The 18,413-nt window shown below is 52.4% G+C and overlaps 1 protein-coding gene across 1 annotated transcript in view; it reads left to right on the top strand.

The window, feature by feature from the left end:
- SH3BP5 (SH3 domain binding protein 5) overlaps nucleotides 1-18,413 on the top strand; it is an 81,579-nt gene that overhangs the window by 51,185 nt on the left and 11,981 nt on the right. Inside the window, exon 4 of the mRNA XM_019964358.2 lies at nucleotides 15,786-15,950. Coding sequence (XP_019819917.1) covers nucleotides 15,786-15,950 — 165 coding nt within the window. The remainder of the gene's footprint in view (nucleotides 1-15,785; nucleotides 15,951-18,413) is intronic.

The raw sequence follows: 18,413 nt of genomic DNA, 5'->3' as shown, positions 1-18,413 counted from the left end.
TCAGTCGCTGTCATGTCTGACTCTTTGCGACCCCATGGACTGCAGCACGCCAGGCCTCCCTATCCATCACCAGTTCCCAGAGTTTACTCAAACTCATGTCCATTGAGTCGGTGATGCCATCCAACCATCTCATCCTCTGTCGTCCACTTCTCCTCCTGCCTTCAATCTTTCCCAGCATCAGGGTCTTTTCAAATGAGTTGGTTCTTTGCATCAGGTGGCCAAAGTATTGGAGTTTCAGCTTCAGCATCAGTCCTTCCAATGAATTTTCAGGACTGATCTCCTTTAGGATGGACTGGTTGGACCTCCTTGCAGTCCAAGGGACTGACTCTCAAGGATCTTCTCCAGCACCACAGTTCAAAAGCATCAATTCTTCAGTGCTCAGCTTTCTTTATAGTCCAACTCTCATATCCATACATGACTCAGATCAGATCAGTCACTCAGTCGTGTCCGACTCTTTGCGACCCCATGAATCGCAGCACGCCAGGCCTCGCTGTCCAACACCAACTCCCGGAGTTCACTGAGACTCACGTCCATTGAGTCAGTGATGCCATCCAGCCATCTCATCCTCTGTCTTCCCCTTCTCCTCCTGCCCCCAATCCCTCCCAGCATCAGAGTCTTTTCCAATGAGTCAACTCTTCGCATGAGGTGGCCAAAGTACTGGAGTTTCAGCTTTAGCATCATTCCTTCCAAAGAAATCCCAGGGCTGATCTCCTGGATACATGATTACTGGAAAAAAATTACTTGGCAGGTAAATAGCAAAAATGGTAACTGATGGACCAAAGCCTTCAAAAAATACTTTACCCCTTTCTATTATGGAATGCTTGAAGTGTACACAAAAGTAAAGTTATCAGTGACCCCAGGTACCTCTCACCAGCATCAGCAATGGTTAATATCTTGAAATCACGGTGTTCCTCAGACTCCCCAGTTTTTATTTTAAAGCTCTTCACAGATACTGTATCACTTTACCCATAAATAGTTAAGTGTTTATCTCTAACAGATAAGAAACCTTAAATGTATCACATTTTTACATCTAACAAAATGGATAAAAGTTCTTTGTGTACCATCTCATACCCAGTTCTTTTTCAGATTTCCCTGGCTGTTTGAACAATGTCTTTTCTCATGATTGGTTTAAAACATTTGACTGGAAATGGCGGTTATATTTTTCACTTGATAAATGGTGTGGGCCCCCCTTTTCCCTCATGTGATGCTGTTACTCAACCCAGTGACATACTCTGAGTGTAAGGAGAGAACTGTGTGATCGATAAATAACGAAGCAACGGCTGTTAATAAGTGCGTCAATAAGCAATTTTATAAGCTTTTTATTATGGAAAATTTGCCAGTGTAGACAGTAGAGATGATAGCAAAAGCACAATAGCTCAGTGGTAAGCTCACCCGCTGATGGGCCATTTGTCTATGGTTAAGCCAGAAAACTGCATTCTGGACCCTGGCCTCAAAAATTCCTGCTGTAATTACGTGTCTTCAGTTCTTGGAACCAGGCTCCCTGGGAGTTAGCAGCGGCTTTCGTGTTCCAGTCTGAGAAGTCCAGTGACCTGTTCGAGATCGAAGGCCTGAGTCCGTGGTCACTGTTGACACCTGCTGCTCCCCACTCTTTGGGTGCAGGACGCTGCCTCACTGACCACTGTGCGGGCGGTCAGCGCCACTTCTGTGCAGGGCAGGAAGGTTTCTTTTGTTGGCGCCCTGGTCTATGAAGAGCTGGGGTCCCTTGGCTTGGAGAGCCGCAAGGGGCCCTGTTTGTGCATGTGGTCCCGGTGGGACCACCTTCTGGAGAGCGGGCCCTGGAAAGGTTGGCATCTCTGCTCACAGGTGGAGGAGGACTGTGTGCCCCCAGAGGGCCGGTTGGCCCCCACCAGGGAGGAAGGAGAGGGTAGGGGGTGCGGGCAGGGGTGGCGCTTTGCCAGGGCCTCTGCAGTGGCAGGGATGTGACTGGCTGTGGCTGAGCTGAGGGAGTGTGGATCCCACCCTGGCACCCCGTGCTTTATCCAGGATCCTCCCAGCTCCCATGTACTCTCCTCCCCCTGGGAAGCCAGCAGCGTATTCATGAGCTCGAAGGGCTGTCATTGCAGAGCGGGGGGCCACACTCACCAGCAACCCCCCAACATCCTCAGTGTGACCAGGCCCCCTGTCGTGTCTGGGTCTGTGCTGTGTTTCCCCTGGAAGCTTCCCTGACCTTGAGGCTTGGAGGTGCTGTGCTTCTTGTGTTCTGGGGCTGACGGGTGTTATGGGGGAGGCAGAGATGGAAATCAGTGGGAGGATGGTACAGCCCTGCCGAGCCTGGGAACCCCTCCACAGCAGAGAGGCTCCCTGAGTTAGCACAGGTTTGCAGGAGTTAGAGGCGGCACGTGACTTGTGCCTTTGAGCAGGCCAGTTCACGTTTTCAGTTCAGTTCAGTTGCATTTGACTCTGCGACCCCATGGACCGCAGCACGCCAGGCCTCCCTGTCCATCACCAGCTCCTGGAGTTCACTCAAACTCATGTCCATTGAGTCAGTGATGCCATCCAACCATCTCATCCTCTGTCATCCCCTTCTCCTCCTGACCTCAATCTTTCCCAGCATCAGGGTCTTTTCCAGTGAGTCAGCTCTTTGCATCAGGTGGCCACAATATTGGAGTTTCAGCTTCAACATCAGTCCTTCCAGTGAACACCCAGGACTGGTCTCCTTTAGGATGGACTGGTTGGATCTCCTTGCAGTCCAGGGCACTCTCGAGAGTCTTCTCCAGCACCACAGTTCTGAAGCATCAGTTCTTCGGCACTCTTAGGTGCTGGATTTCTCTTCTGTAAAATGAAAATGCTTGGTCTCCGTTGTTTCTGTCTTGTTGAACCCAAAGACTTGCTGGTTTGAGCGCCCTGGGCCGGGGGTCTGGGTGTGACGCTGTGCTGGTGGGCCACGGGGCCTTGGCCTCAGGCACTGTCTCCTACCCTGGGCCTGCCCTGGGTCGACTCTTGCCAGCTTGGAGCCTGACCAGCTTGGAGCGTGGGAGGCAGAGGAAGCCCTGGGTAGGGGGTATGTGGGGGGGCACCCTCCTGACGGGGGTGGGGGGTATGTGGGGGGGCACCCTCCTGACGGGGGTGGGGGTGGGAGAGGCTCTGCGTCTGTTGGTCCGTGTAGCAGCAGCGAGGCTTTGCTCTGGGGGCCCGTGTGGCTGGCAGGCTGTGTGAATCTGCCGTGATCACACGGAGGAGTGGGGCGTGAAGGTCTCAGATGCTGCAGCTGACTTGCTTGACCTGCTGACTTGGCCTAAGAGCCCCGCGCCCCCTCCTGCTGGCACCTCTTGGCTGGACTGGGGACCTCCTGTAGGGAGGCAGGTGGTGCCCACTGGTGGCCCAGGGCAAGTGGCCCCTGAGTGGGGCAGGTGTGGATGTGTGTGCTGGTCCCAGGGGTCAGGAGCAGACCCACACGTGGCCCAAGAAAGAAGGCGCTGGGCTCCGTCCTCGGTGAACTTCCCCGAAGCTCCCCGCTGAAACGGAGTCAGACCCAGCCCTGGTCAGTCCGGAGCTGTGGATGACCAGGGGAGGCGGGCATCGTCCTGCCAGAAACTGGGTCATAGCACCCTACTGGGTGGCTGGGGCTTCCCCACACCCAGGGTCTCAACACGGTGTATCCCAGGGTTCCCTTATTTCAGGTTTTTAACTGTGTGATTGTTTATAATACAAAGCAAGGATGAAAATGCTGCTTTAAATATTTTTATATAGCTGGTTTACAGTGTGTGTTAATTTCTCTGTGTGTGTGCGTGCTCAGTCATGACTGACTCTTTGTGACCCCACGGACTGCAGCCTGCCAGGTTCCTCTGTCCATGGAATTTTCCAGACAAGAATTCTGGAGTGGGTGGTCATTTCCTTCTCCATGGGATCTTCCTGACCCAAGGATCGAACCTGCATCTCTTGGGTCTCCTGTGTTGGCAGCTGGATTCTCTACCACTGTGCCACCTGGGAAGCCCCTTGTTAACTTCTGCTGTGCAGCGAAATGATGTATCCATCCTTTCTCGTATTCTTTTCTATTATGGTTTATTACAGGGTCTGGAATATAGTTCCCTGTGCTATACGTTAGCACCTGGTTCACTTGTGCTGTTGATACATGTAATATTAATAGTTTGCATCCGCTAATCCCAGATTTGCACTCCACTCCCCCCCCCACCCCTTCCCCTTCAGTCTTCGAGTCTTTCTGTTTTGTAAGTAGGTTCATTTGTATCATATTTTAGATTCCACAGATAAGTGTATCACGGGTCCATCCACGTCGCTGCAAGTGGCATTATTTCATTCTTTCTAATGGCCGAGTAATACTCCACTGTGCGTATGTACCGCATCTTCTTTATTTTTCTCTGTCCACGGACACTTAGGTTGCTTCCTGAACAGCGATTAGGTTGTGTATGGTGCTGAGTGACCATAGGGGAGCCTGTATCTTTGGGACTTAGGGTTTTCTCTGGATAGATGCCCGGGCTTCCCTGATGGCTCAGCCGGTAAAGAATCTGCCTGCAATGCGGGAGGTCTGGGTTTGATCCCTGGGTTGGGAAGATCCCCTGGAGAAGGGAAGGGCTACCCACTCTGGCCTGGAGAATTCCATGAACTGTATGGTCTATGGGGTCACAAAGAGTCAGACATGACTGAGCAACTTTCATTTCTGGATATATTCCCAGGAATGGAATTGCTGGATCCTATGTCAGCTCTATTTTTAAGGTTTTTTTAAGGGACCTCCAATTGGAGGAGGAAATGACAACCTATTCCAGTATACCTGACTGAAAATTCCCATGTCCATAGGGTCACAAAGAGTCAGACATGACTGAGTGACTGAGCATGCACACTCTTCTCCTAGTGGCTGCCCCAATCTACATGCTTCCCAACAGTGTATGAGGGCTCCCCTTCCTCCACACCCTCTCCAGCACGTATGTGGACGTTTTAACGACGGCCATTCTGACCCCTGTGAGGTGCTGCCTCCTTGCAGGTTTGATCTGCATTTCTCTAATAATTAGTGGTGATGAGCGCAAAGATGCTGTTTTGATGAACACAGGCCAGAGCTGGTGCATGGTAGCTGACACCTTCCGCCAGCCTTCATTCCTGGTGGGCCCGTGTCTAGGTCAGCCTGGGCAGTGGAACTTCCTGTGATGCTGGAAATGTTACGAGTCTGCGCTGACCAGTGTGGGACACCAGCCACGTGTGACTCATGAGCACTCCTCAGTCTGGGTCTCCTCAGTGTGGCTGACGCAACCGGGAAAACTGAATATTTATTTCATTGTAATTAAATGTAAGTAGCCACCTGTGACCGGTGGCTCCTGACACTGCAGTTCTAGAGAAGAGTAAGTAGGTAATTGCCAATGAGAATAGTTTTACTTACTTTTTATTATAGGAAATTTCACATATATATTGAGTAGTGGGACCACCGGAGAAGGCAATGGCACCCCACTCCAGTACTCTTGCCTGGAGAATCGCATGGATGGAGGAGCCTGGTGGGCTGCAGTCCATGGGGTCGCTGAGGGTCGGACAAAACTGAGCGACTTCACTTTCACATTTCACTATCATGCATTGGAGAAGGAAATGGCAGCCCACTCCAGTGTTCTTGCCTGGAGAATCCCAGGGACGGGGGAGCCTGGTGGGCTGCTGTCTGTGGGGTCACACAGAGTCGGACATGACTGAAGTGACTTAGCAGCAGCAGTGGGACCACATATATCGTTCCTCCAGCTTCTGTAAAAACTAATCCATTGGCCAATCTTATTTCACCTTTACCTCCCCGCCACCCACCCCTTAGCTCTCACTTCTGTGTTACCTTGAAGCAGATAATAGCTTTTGAATTTTTGTTTTTAAACAGCTCATCTTTAACCTCAGGATAGAATAAAACTGTTGAGGTCCTTTAATGGACTGGAACCTGGTGGTCTGGAGTCGATGATAAGAAAGTAAAGGAGAGAAAGGCTGATATTCCTTGGTTTACACAGAAAGCCAATAAAGCCCCTGGCACGAGGCTTGCTCTGTTCACAGAGGCCTCAGGTGCCCTCTCAATGGGGTGAAGGCACAGAGTGCCTTCTCGAGAGGGTCTTAGAAGCCTGGGCAGGAAAGTGAACTCAGAGGGCCTCTGTGCTCCAGGGGATCAGCCTGAAAAAGAGAGGGAGAGAGAGTGAGAAAGCAAGACACGGGGACCAGAGCTCTGATGGAGCAAAGGTGTTTTATTTAGCATTGTGTAGGTATTTATACTGTCTTACAAGATAGCTGTTTTCAGCAGAGATAAAATCAAAACTTACAAGTTATCAAGAAAACATGAGGTCATCCACAAGAAAGAGAGAGTTGTAAATAACCATGTTTACCATGTGGTTCATAAAAAGGAAGAGGGTACTTACCACTGTATAGAAAACTAACAAAGGAAATGCCTGGATTCCTCAGTCGTGGGAGAGGCTTGCCTCTCCTCTCAATTCCTGAATATTCAGGAATTAATAAGGAACAGAGAATTCCTGACAGATCCAAAACAGCACACAGGAAGCCTCCTGTTAAATGGTTCCTGACATAAAACTATTTGACCTTGATTTTTTTCCTCATCCCTTGTGGCTTCTTTGCCATTTATTGACAAGCTTTGCAGCCTTCCACTTAACCAGCTGCAGGCCCTGAATGATGTCTCTTAAGACTGCTCAAGGCTTTCTCATATTTCTGTAGTGAGAAATACACACCACAGATCTTTAATTTGTAATAATATTGTTTAATATGTTTTATATTATACAGTTTAATGTTAACTGATTATGGCTCAAACTGTACATGCTAACATTTGGGACTGATTAAAAATTGATGTCCCATATGTTCAACCAGTTCTTAGATCTGTAAAAAAAATTGGTCCAGGAAAATTGTTTGACAGAAATAACGGAGAACTCCATGGCATAGGCTGTAATGAGTAAAGTTTGTCGATGAAACTGCTTGATGGTTCAGGTTGATGTGAAACTGAAAAGAACTGATCCAAGTGAAAATGATTTTGACTAAATACACGTGAAAAAAGTTAGGAACACTGGATATGAAAATGTCAAGCAACTGAAAGGGCTGCATGGAATTCTCTCTAGAAGATGCTTCTGATGACAGTGTTTGCGTCCAGAGCATCCTCAGGGTCAAAGCGGCCGCTGCCTGTTTCTGTCCACTCTTCTGTTAACCTCAGATATGTCTGGAAGGGCGTGGAAGGGGGAAGTTTCTGGAACCAAACGTCTCAGGCTCTGGCGACTGCCCATCCCTAGGATGACTCAGAACGGACTGGGGCTTGAGTGAAACCAAGAGCAGCTGCCCTGCCTCCTGCCCACTTTGATCTTCCCCCTGGATGTCCCTCCCTCTCTGAGGGCCTCTCCTCTTCCTCGGGTGGCTTAGAGAAGCCTCTGGGGTTTTCTCCACGAGCCTCTAGCTGGGGGCTGAATTCTCCCAGCAGCACGTGCAGCAGTCCCCGTGAGGAGGCAAGGCCAAGGACGTTCCTGGTGCCCCAGTGGCTTAGGACTCTGCCGTGCTCCCAGTGTGGTGCTCCAGTGGCTTAGGACTCTGCCGTGCTCCCAGTGTGGTGCTCCAGTGGCTTAGGACTCTGCCGTGCTCCCAGTGTGGTGCTCCACTGGCTTAGGACTCTGCTGTGCTCCCAGTGTGGTGCTCCAGTGGCTTAGGACTCTGCCGTGCTCCCAGTGCAGGGGCCTGGGTTCAGTCCCTGGTCCGGGAACTTGACCCTGTTTGCCACCACTAAAGCCAGGTGCAGCCAAATGAATAATTTTTTTTTTTTTTTAAAGAGGCAAGGACAAAATTGTATCTTAAAAAATCAAAAAAAAGCAAAGACGGGGGCTTCCCCCAACCAGGTGCCTGGTGCAGTGGGCACCTGGCCCTTGTCCTGAGCCCCGTGGAGCGGGAGCCGTCCCACCTGGAGCTCTCGGGCTGCAGAAGCCAGGTCTCCCTGCAGTGTCTCCCGGGGGCCCCACGGCCAGCAAAGGGCCAGTGCTGCCCGCCCGGGTCAGGGACGTTCCAGACCTCTCTGGGAGGCTGTGGGAACCCTGTGTCCATTTCACGCCAGAGTCTTCAGAAGCCTTTTGTGGATCCGTGACTGTTGCCTTCGCCTGCTGGGAGGTGTATGCAGATGGAGCCCACTCGTTCCTTCAGTAAACCTGGAGCATCCCTTTGGGTTTCAAGTGCTACCAGCTCTCAGAAGGGGATAGGGAAAGCCATCTGGAGGCCTTTGAGGGGAGTGGGTGTGAAATGGTGATGGCCCGCTGTTCCCCTGGGAGTGGGGTCCGAGGGGAGGGAGCAGTGTTGGGGTGCAGGAGAGGTCCCGCTCAAGAGCGTGTAGCCTCAGCCTCTGTAGACCCCACCTTCGGCTCCCCTGGTTCCTGACTGGGAAGGAGCTGAGCTCTTACACGGGGGTCCTGCACCTCCACACCCCCACTTTGTGGAAGGGAAATGCGCTGTCTTTGGGGGCTAGCATCTTTTCTCCCTGTGACCCCCCCCTACCCATCCCCGTCTATTCAGCAGTCCAGTGTGGCGCCGGGATTAGGAGAAGCAGCAAGAGGGGCCTCGCTGGAGCAGTGCTTGCTCAGCAGTGTGTAGCCCAGCAGGTGGCTTTTTTTTTTCTTTAGAAGTTTTGCACGAAGGCCCTGGGTCAGGGCTTGAGTCTCGACCCACCCTTGCTCTCTGTGGGGCCCTGGGCAGTTTCTTTAACCTTTCTGAGCTGGTCTCCTTCACAAGGTAGGATGCCACTTGGACTCGCTCCCAGGGTAATTCTGAGACCCTAGTGCGGCCTGTCCCAGAACATCTCACTGTATACCGTCTGACTCAGAGTGGATGCTCCAACAGTAGCTGCTGTGATCTTCCTCACAGTTATCTGAACCCACACTGAGCGTTTTTTGGCAGTCAGGTACTGGGCCAGTCTCGTCTTGCGGGCGCTCTCTGTGATCTGGAGCCGCCCCGAGTGGGAGCACGGGTGTTGGGCGGCCAAGTGACCCGACCCCTAGTCATTTTCTAGTTTCTGCAGCTGACTGGCTGGTGGGCATCCCGGGTGGGGGCTCCCGTGTGGTCCTTGGTCCTGGCGGCCCCTCTGACTGTGTGTGATTCATGGATAGACTGTCCGATTGCCCACGATCGTGCTGTTGGTAACACTGCCCAGGGAGCAGACACCTCATGGTAGAACGGAAACAGCCCCGCCCAGGGTCGGGGGGCTCTGGTCTCCTGGCCGGCTCCCAAGGAGACATTTAACACGTGGTCGTGCTTCCTTGGGCCCTGTTTTTTTTTTTTTTTTTAATGAAGGGTCAAGCTGGATGGCCTGTGCACCAGCTTCGCCTCTGTTTCACCCAGCACGAACATCTGGTGCCCAGCTGTTGGCTGGTGTGGGGCGGAGTCCAGGCAGCGACTGTGGCCTCAGCAGGGGCTCCTCCGGCCTTGTTTCCAAGACTGCGGGAATCCACAGTTTCCAAGCTGGTGGGGCCAGTGTCTAATGAAGGCCCCCTTCAGTTCAATTCAGTTCAGTCGCTCAGTTGTGTCCGACTCTTTGCGACCCCATGGACTGCAGCACGCCAGGCCTCCCTGTCCATCACCAATTCCTGGAGTTTACCCAAATTCATGTCCATTTATTTGGTGATGCCATCCAACCATCTCATCCTCTGTTGTCCCCTTCTCCTCCTGCCCTCAATCTTTCCCAGCATCAGGGTCTTTTCAAATGAGTCAGTTCTTCCCATTAGGTGGCCAAAGTGTTGGAGTTTCACTTCAGCATCAGTCCTTCCAAAGAATATTCAGGACTGATTTCCTTTAGGATAGACTGGTTGGATCTCCTTGCAGTCCAAGGGACTCTCAAGAGTCTTCTCTAACACCACAGTTCAAAAGCACCAATTCTTTGGCACTCAGCTTTCTTAATAGTCCAACTCTCACATCCATACATGACTACTGGAAAAACCATAGCCTTGACTAGACGGACCTTTGTTGGCAAAGTAATGTCTCTGCTTTTGAATATGCTGTCTAGGTTGGTCATTTTTTCCTCTATTTCTTGACACTGATCACTGAGGAAAACTTTCTTATCTCTTCTTGCTTTTCTTTGGAACTCTGCATTCAGATGCTTATATCTTTCCTTTTCTCCTTTGCTTTTCCCTTCTCTTCTTTTCACAGCTATTTGTAAGGCCTCCCCAGACAGCCATTTTGCTTTTTTGCATTTCTTTTCCATGGGGATGGTCTTGATCCCTGTCTCCTGTACAATGTCATGAACCTCAGTCCATAGTTCATCAGGCACTCTATCTATCAGATCTAGTCCCTTAAATCTATTTCTCACTTCTACTGTGTAATCATAAGGGATTTGACTTAGGTCATACCTGAATGGTCTAGTGGTTTTCCCTACTTTCTTCAATTTAAGTCTGAATTTGGCAATAAGGAGCTCATGATCAGAGCCACAGTCAGCTCACAGTCTTGTTTTTGCTGTCTGTATAGAGCTTCTCCATCTTTGGCTGCAAAGAATATAATCAGTCTGATTTCAGTGTTGACCATCTACAGAATGGGAAAGACTAGAGATCTCTTCAAGAAAATTAGAAATACCAAGGGAACATTTCATGCAAAGATGGGCTCGATAAAGGACAGAAATGGTATGGACCTAACAGAAGCAGAAGATATTAAGAAGAGGTGGCAAGAATACACAGAAGAACTGTAAAAAAAAAAGATCTTCACGACCAAGATAATCACAATGGTGTGATCACTGACCTAGAGCCAGACATCCTGGAATGTGAAGTCAAGTGGGCCTTAGAAAGCATCACTATGAACAAAGCTAGTGGAGGTGATGGAATTCCAGTTGAGCTATTCCAAATCCTGAAAGATGATGCTGTGAAAGTGCTGCACTGAATATGCCAGCAAATTTGGAAAGAAGAGTTGACTCATTGGAAAAGACTCTGATGCTGGGAGGGATTGGGGGCAGGAGGAAAAGGGGACGACAGAGGATGAGATGGCTGGATGGTATCACTGACTTGATGGACATGAGTCGAAGTGAACTCCGGGAGTTGGTGATGGACAGGGAGGCCTGGCGTGCTGCGATTCATGGGGTCGTAAAGAGTCGGACACGACTGAGTGAACTGAACTGAACTGAACTGAACTAGGTTGGTCATAGCTTTCCTTCCAGGGAGTAAGCGTCTTTTTATTTCATGGCTGGTCCCTTACCAGATCTGTTCACGGGCCGCCTTTTAATGCTGTCTGCATGGAGCGGTGTCTGTGAAAGCCATTACGTGTTCACAGGTGGTGAAGACCTGTCGCCCTTTTCCTGTATTGCCTCTTGACGGCTCTGCTGGTATCGCCTCCTCAGAGCTGCGTTGGGAGGGCCTCGCTCTGGTCCGGTTTGCTAACTGGCTCCGGCCCCTGTGTGGACGAGGAAGTCCTTATTCAGCTAATGTGTTAACATCAGGGCCGGAGTCCTTTGTTGGAGTTTGAAGGTAAAGCTCAGTTGGTTGTGCCAAAGATTTCTAGGTGTTGTCTTTCATACGATGGTGAAAACCAGATAGGCTGCTTTTTTTTAACCTTTTACTTTTTTTTTTAATTAATTTTTTTGAAGGATAATTGCTTTACAGAATTTTGCTGTTTTCTGTCAAACCTCAACATGAATCAGCCACAGGTAGACATATATCCCCTCCCTTTTGAAACTCCCTCCCGTCTCCCTCCCCACCCACCCCTCTAGGTTGATACAGAGCCCCTGTTTGAGTTTCCCGGGATATACAGCAAATTCCCGTTGGCTATCTATTTTACATATAGTAATGTAAGTTTCCATGTTACCCGTTCCATACATCTCACCCTCTTCTCCCCTCTCCCCATGTCCGTAAGTCTGTTCTCTATGTCTGTTTCTCCATTGCTGCCCCGTAAATAAGTTCTTTAGTACCATTCTTCTAGATTCCGTATATATGTATTAGAATACGGTATTTATCTTTCTCTTTCTGACTCACTTTTGGACTCTCAATTGGCTTCTGATTTTTGAGGTCACGTGTCCTATTAGGATGCAGGCAAGCAGTCTGAGTGCAGCCTCCTCAGTTTGATGTGGGCGTGAGCTCTCCGATGCCCTGCGTATTTCCACGGCCGAATCTGGTGCCTCACACCCTCTCCATCAAGGACCCTGCCCTAAGAAACCTTTGATTTCACTCTCTTAACAATGGTCGCATGTGCTTTACACCTGTCACTTGCCACTGTCTGCCTGGGAATTCGTAATGAACGTGTCTGTTTTCCCTGCTGAGCTGGAACTCATTATTTTGCTTTGGGCTCTGTCTCCCCTCGCCCCCAGAACTTAGAGTCCAGGCAGTGCCTCATCGACAGCTGATGGCCTGTGTCCTGCCGGGGTTGGGGGGCTGGTGCCTGCTCCCCTCCCCATGTATGTGCCTTCCTGGCTCTTCTTTGTGTATGTGGTTTTAGAAAATGTTTGCAAAATGCCTTACAAAGAGGTCATGCACTTTGGGATTCTTTAGGAAGCTCCCAAAGTTTGTTTCCCTGGGCTTAAAGTTGTAACAGGGGCTATGTGCAGCTAGAAAGACGTTGAGAGAGATTAAACTGGTCTGTGCAGGCTGCTGTAGTCATGTCTATCAAGTTTTCAGGATAGCCCAGCTGTGTGGAGGGAAAGATACGTTATCATGTAGGTTTAGATTTGGCTGAATATCACCCTCATGTGGTGGCTCAGATGGTAAAGAATCCGTCTGCAACGAAGGAGACCAGAATTTGATCCCTGGGTTGGGAAGATCCCCTGGAGAAGGACATGGCAACCCACTCCAGTATTCTTGGCTGGAGGATCCCACGGAGAGAGCAGTCTGGTGGGCTACAGTCCATGGGGTCATAAAGAGCTGGACATTGCTGAGCGACTAACACTTTCACTTTGGTGGAATGTTAACAGAAAACCCTCAAATGACACTGGCTTAAACATGAAACTTTATGTTCTCTGTTGTGTGAAAAGTCAGGGCAGGGCCTAATTTTCTGTTTCTTCATCCTTAAGAGACTTGCCTCATGATCCAAAATGGCTGTTGAAGCACTGGTCATTGTATCCATGTCACAGATGGAAAGACAATCCTGGAAGTCTCACTCCATGTCCTTTTATATCTCATTAGCTAAAAGTAACAGGGGCACTAACCATAGTGACAGCTGGGAAGGAGGGTCTTAGCTGGGACATCGCCTCACCTGGAGACATGAGGGCTCTATTTCCAAGAAAGATGCAGAGAACAGACAGTGGGTACAGAACACAGGCCCAAAAAAAAAAAGAACACAGGCCCAGCTCATTTCAGTGAATGAATGAATAAGGGGATACATTTGGCTCCTGTGGATTAAATGTCGACCAAACCATCATAGTAGCAGGATCCACCAAATGATAAGGAAACCCCATTTCTGGTACCACAGGAGGGAAGGAACCTTGAGGAAGCTCCCCAGGGACTTGACAGAGCTCCTGTTCTTCTGCAGGGCCATTCAGGTGGGCTTCCTCTTTTCCTTCCTTGTAAGTCTGGTTCTCTTATTTTGAAGCTGCAGATAACACGGCAGTGGGTGATGATGGGCTGGACCCAGGTCACAGCAACCACATTTCAGAAGGTCCCCCTGAGAGCATCATCTTTTTTTTTTTTTTTTCGGTTTGTTTGAAGAAAGAAAAGTTTCATAATTCAAGCAGGACAACCTGGGAGAAGAGAGTTTATCCTTAAATGTTGCTGAATTGAAATACTAAAGTGAAAGTGAAAGTCGCTCAGTCGTGTCCGACTCTCTGCGACCCCATGGACTATCCAGTTCATGGAATTCTCCAGGCCAGAATACTGGAGTGGGTAGCCTTTCCTTTCTCCTGGGGGTCTTCCCAACCCAGGGATTGAACCCAGGTCTCCCACACTGCAGGCGGATTCTTTACCAGCTTGAGCCACCAGGGAAGCCCAAGGGCACTGAGGGCCTGGAGCCCAGGCCCTGGAGCGGCGAGTCTGCTGCTGGCAGTGGACCGTGCTGTCTTCTTGGGGATCTGTCAGGTCCAGGGGGCGGCCCCCAGCCCCTAGAGGCACACCAGGAGGGCCTGGGGTCGCACGGCAGGAGTGGGTCACAGAAGGCAGGTCCCCTGGTTAAAGCCTTAGCCTGACATTCGCTCAAGGCCCCCGTTCTTTTTTTTTTTTTTTTTAATTTTGGCCGTGCTGGGTCTTCCCTGTGGCATCCGGGCTTGGTATTTGCAGCACACGGGCTTAGCTCTCCTGTGGCATGTGGGATCTTAAGCTACCCCACCAAGGACAGAACCCGTGTTCCCTGCCTTGCAAGGTGGCTTCTCAGTCACTGAACCCCCAGGGAAGATCCCCCAGGCTTCCGTCCTTGATTCCCCTTTAAAATCCTGATTAGGGTCTTTGTCACGCCTCCTGGAGACGATCTGTTCCCACTCTCTGCTTCCTCTAGGCCCCAACCAACCCAGAATTTTCAAATCATCCCGACTCCCAGCCTCAGTTCCGGATCGTCCCCCTTTAAGAAGCCGTCCTGGGTCCGCGCCCCCAGGCCGGGTGTGACCTGAAGCGTGCAGTGATGGCCCCAAGGGGTCGGCCACACATCTGTCCCTTACCCGGGGGCTGCTAGACTCCAGGTCTGAGTTTGCTCTTCTTGACCACCTTTGGGAAACGGCCCGTGGTTTCCAAAGACTTGCTCTCGGTCACAGGAAGCTGACTCGGGATGGGGGAGGCCTGGTTCTTTTCCTCCCCACTCCTGGGTCCCAGGGACCGCCCTGGGGTTGACGCCCAGCTTGTGCAACTGACCAAGGGGTCCTGTTAGCAGGGGTGGGCAGGTGGGAGGCTGCGGCAGGCCAGCACAGGGCGGCAGCTCGCCTGCACTCTGGCCGGGAGTCCAGGCTGAGCCTGCCCTGAGTGGGGACAAAGATTTGTTGCAAATTTCTGGTGCAAACCACATGCTCCCCTCCCAGGGGAATGTTTCTACTGTTGAAAAGCAATAGACTGTCAATCAACTAAGTAATGTTCAATTTTCTAGTCCCAGTAAAAAAAAATTTTTTTAAATAGCAGGTGGAATTAGTTTTAATATTTTAACCCAGTAGGTACAAAATACTGTCATTTCATCATGTAGACAGCACGGATATTAGTTAAGGAGATCGCTTTTCTCCGTCTGTGTTAGGACTTTAAAGGGTGGGATGTTCACACTCATTTTGGATTAACGACGTGTTACATTTTCAAAAGGCCCAGAACTTGGCCGCTGTTTCTATTGATTCGCCCGCTTGAGGGTCCTTGAGAGCAGGGAAGGTGCTGTGACCATCAGGGTCTTCCCTGCACCCCGTCGCCAGTGTGGGTGTGTGCGATGTGAGTGGGAGCCTGTTCTGCAGCGTCACCCCACAGGGCCAGGATTCCGAGCAGCCGGAGTCTGGTCACAGCTGCATGAGCTCGGGAGTCAGCCTGGGCCTCCTGGAGCCACGGTTCCCACCCAGAATGATGCTGCTGGACTGTTTTCTCCGGGGCTTTTCGGATTCTCCTGTGCTGTGAACCAAACCGCCCAAACCACGGGTCTGGGTGGGGGCGGGGCTGGGGACACTGCCCTCGGCCCCCTGGGCAAATGAGAGCATCTCTGTGAAGGCCCGTGGTCGGGCACACCTGCCGCACGTGGGCCACTCTGCTGCCTCTAACTCGGATCAGAGCTGGCCGGTGCATCTGGGTCCGTTGGGTCCCAGGCTGTGAAGACCTCCACGTGCCCCATCCGGCGTCTGCATGTGCCTGGCCTGTTGCCCGGGCTGCACAGGCAGAGAAGGTCTGCACCCGTGCAGACCCTCGGGACGCCCACCTTCCGGGGAGGGGAGTTATAACCGGTCTGGTCCGCGGTCTCACGAGGTCTCTCCTGCGCAGGCGCAGCTGGAGGCTCAGCGAGCCACGCAGGACTTCCAGCGGGCCACCGAGGTGCTCCGCGCCGCCAAGGAGACCATCTCCCTGGCCGAGCAGCGGCTGCTGGAGGACGACAAGAGGCAGTTCGACTCAGCCTGGCAGGAGATGCTGAACCACGCCACCCAGAGGGTACGAGTCTCCGCGGGGCGCACCTGTGCGCGCGCACGCATGTGGGCCTGCGTTGCACCTGCGTGTGGGCGGGCAGGGTGGGCGTGCGGCGGGGAGGGGGCTGGGCTTGCCCCCACCTCGGGTTCCTGCGTCCCTGGGGTTTCCCGGAGCAGAGCAAACAGGCATGTTGTTCGCCCACAAGTGGTCATCTCCTGGGGGTTTCCGCAGGCCTGGAACTAAGCCGTCGTCCCCGGTGGCAGCCCCCCAGTGTCAGCCTTAGTGCCCCGTCCTTGTCAGTTGAAGTCCCTCTGGTTCAGATCATCCTTGACAGTCCTGACCAGTGTGGGCTTCCCCAGGGGACCCCCGGTCCTTCTCCAGGGTCTCCTCCTTCTGAGTCCCTGGGGTCTGGCGGGGTTTGGAGCTCCGGGTGGACGATCTGGATGACCTGCCGGACTGGTCTTGGGGCATGTGTGCTCTCAGTGAGAGGCGGGCCGTGGCGGCTAAGGCCTGAACCCTGGGGATGCCCGGACTGGGTGTGGTCTGGGGAACCAGGGTGCCTGTGGGAAGCGGGCTCTGCAGGCTGTGGGCTTCACTGGCTGTGCCTGCTGGGTTTGAGGTCATCATGGGGCATCATTCAGCAGTTCCGGGACCTGATCTCTGACCACAGGGCTATCAGCAGTGATGGGTGTCGCTGGACTTGTCCGCTCTTCCTGACTCGCCCAGGCTCCAGAGGGTCCTGCGGGATGTTCAGTGTTTCTCCCCCTCCTCCGCTGGTTTGCTGAGGCCTTGGATGTGGGGTGGCGTAGGGGTGGGGCCGCGGGCCTGGTCTGGATCCCCGAGAGGCCGCCTGCAGGGCTAGAACATAACTTTTTCCAGTGTCACCTGCCATGTGGGCTCAGGTCCTGCAGGACATGATGATTAAAGGTGGCCTTGAGCGTCCCTAAATAGAACGCCTGACTCACAGAGGGCTGGGACTTGGTGTCGAATCCACGTTGACTCCACCGCTGCTGCCCCCTAAAGCCCAGACCCCCGCCTGGGCTTGTGTGGCCTGGAGCCTCCTGTCTCCTGGTGGACACAGGCCTGGACAGCCAAATGCAGGCCGGGACAGCTTTCCTGGGTCCACTGGGGAACTCCCACAGGGGAGTTCGGGAATCTTGGAAATTTACAAGTAGCCTGACAGAGTATAAAGGATGGAGGAAAAAACCTCCTTCCAAGAATTTCATGGAAGGGCTGCCTTTTCTTCCCACCCTCCCTTCCACCCCAACCAAGATCCATATCAGCTAGATAGGAATCATCGCAGAGATCACTTAATGTGTCCTTTACAAAAATAACAGAACATATTTCTGCTTTTTCTCCTTCTACTTGTTAAGTCCCAGGGCCGTAGTAGATGGTGATGGCAAGTCCCCAAGAGGTGTCCCCAGGACCTCCACACTCCATGGCCGAGAATACCTTTCACACCTGTCTTTGTGAATGGCGCTCCTTGGGGTTGTGCAGTGTTCAACTGGGGAGCTGTCCAAGATGGCCCTAGGCCTCCTGACACCACGTGGGGCCCCTGAGGGCCCTGGGAGGGTCATTTGACGTGTCCCCTCACTGAGGCTGCCGACGATTTCTTGGTTGTGGGGGTGACCTCTGCAGATGAGCAGACTTCCTGGGTCACGGGCCAGGATTTCCACCCTGGGGGGCTCCTGGCCCTCTTCCCTCGCTTCCTCTCCGGTTTTATGGGGCTCGGAGGCTGCTCCTTGACCTGAGGAGGGAGAAGGAGGGCTGGAGAGTGGCATCAGCAAGAGACAAAGCACGCAGCAGAGCTCTCTGGGGCCGTGTCCCCAGGTCCCTGAGAACCCCAGCCTGGAGGGGCACGCTCTGTGGCCGTGGCGGGTGGGGCAGAAACGCCCTCGGGTGGCTCTGCTGTGAGCTGCCCTCCCAGGGCCCTGGCACACCTGGGCTTCTTGACTGCTGGTAGACAAAGCAAAAGGTCTAGAGTATGTCCCCGGTCTCAGCTGACTTCTGGGTCCTCCAGGAAGCCTGCTTCTTCAGGAGAAAGGACTTCTGCTGCTGAACAAAGTGCCACAGAAGCGTCCATAGAAGGATATGGAGCTCAGAAGGGTCCAGGCCATCTCGAGAAAGCGGCCCTGCTTTGGGTAGGGTGGCCCCCACCCCAGGCACGGTGGAAGGACCTGTGGTCTCTGCACCCCCTTCCCCAGGGTTCTCTGGGTGTCCCTTCTGTTCCTCCAGACTTCGAGTGACAGCCCCTGCTGTGGTCGCCGTGGGAGTCCCGGGTTCTGTATTGCTCAACCACGTGCAGGGCCCCAGGTGGGGACCAAGGAGCAGTCTTGTGCCCAGTGCTGGGGTCAGCTGAGCTCTGCAGTGCACTTGAGGGGCCTCCCTGGGGGTGTGCGGTCCTTGCTGCTCCCACTCGGGCCTTAGGCAGCTGATGCCGCCTGCTCCCCCAGCTCCACCTGGTTTGGCTGAGCAGTATCCCTGAGA

Source organism: Bos indicus, chromosome 1, assembly GCF_029378745.1.
Source record: "Bos indicus isolate NIAB-ARS_2022 breed Sahiwal x Tharparkar chromosome 1, NIAB-ARS_B.indTharparkar_mat_pri_1.0, whole genome shotgun sequence".
NCBI classification, from domain to species: domain Eukaryota; kingdom Metazoa; phylum Chordata; class Mammalia; order Artiodactyla; family Bovidae; genus Bos; species Bos indicus.
The sequence above is the reverse complement of the archived record's forward strand: the minus strand, read 5'-3'. Positions and strand labels throughout refer to the sequence as shown.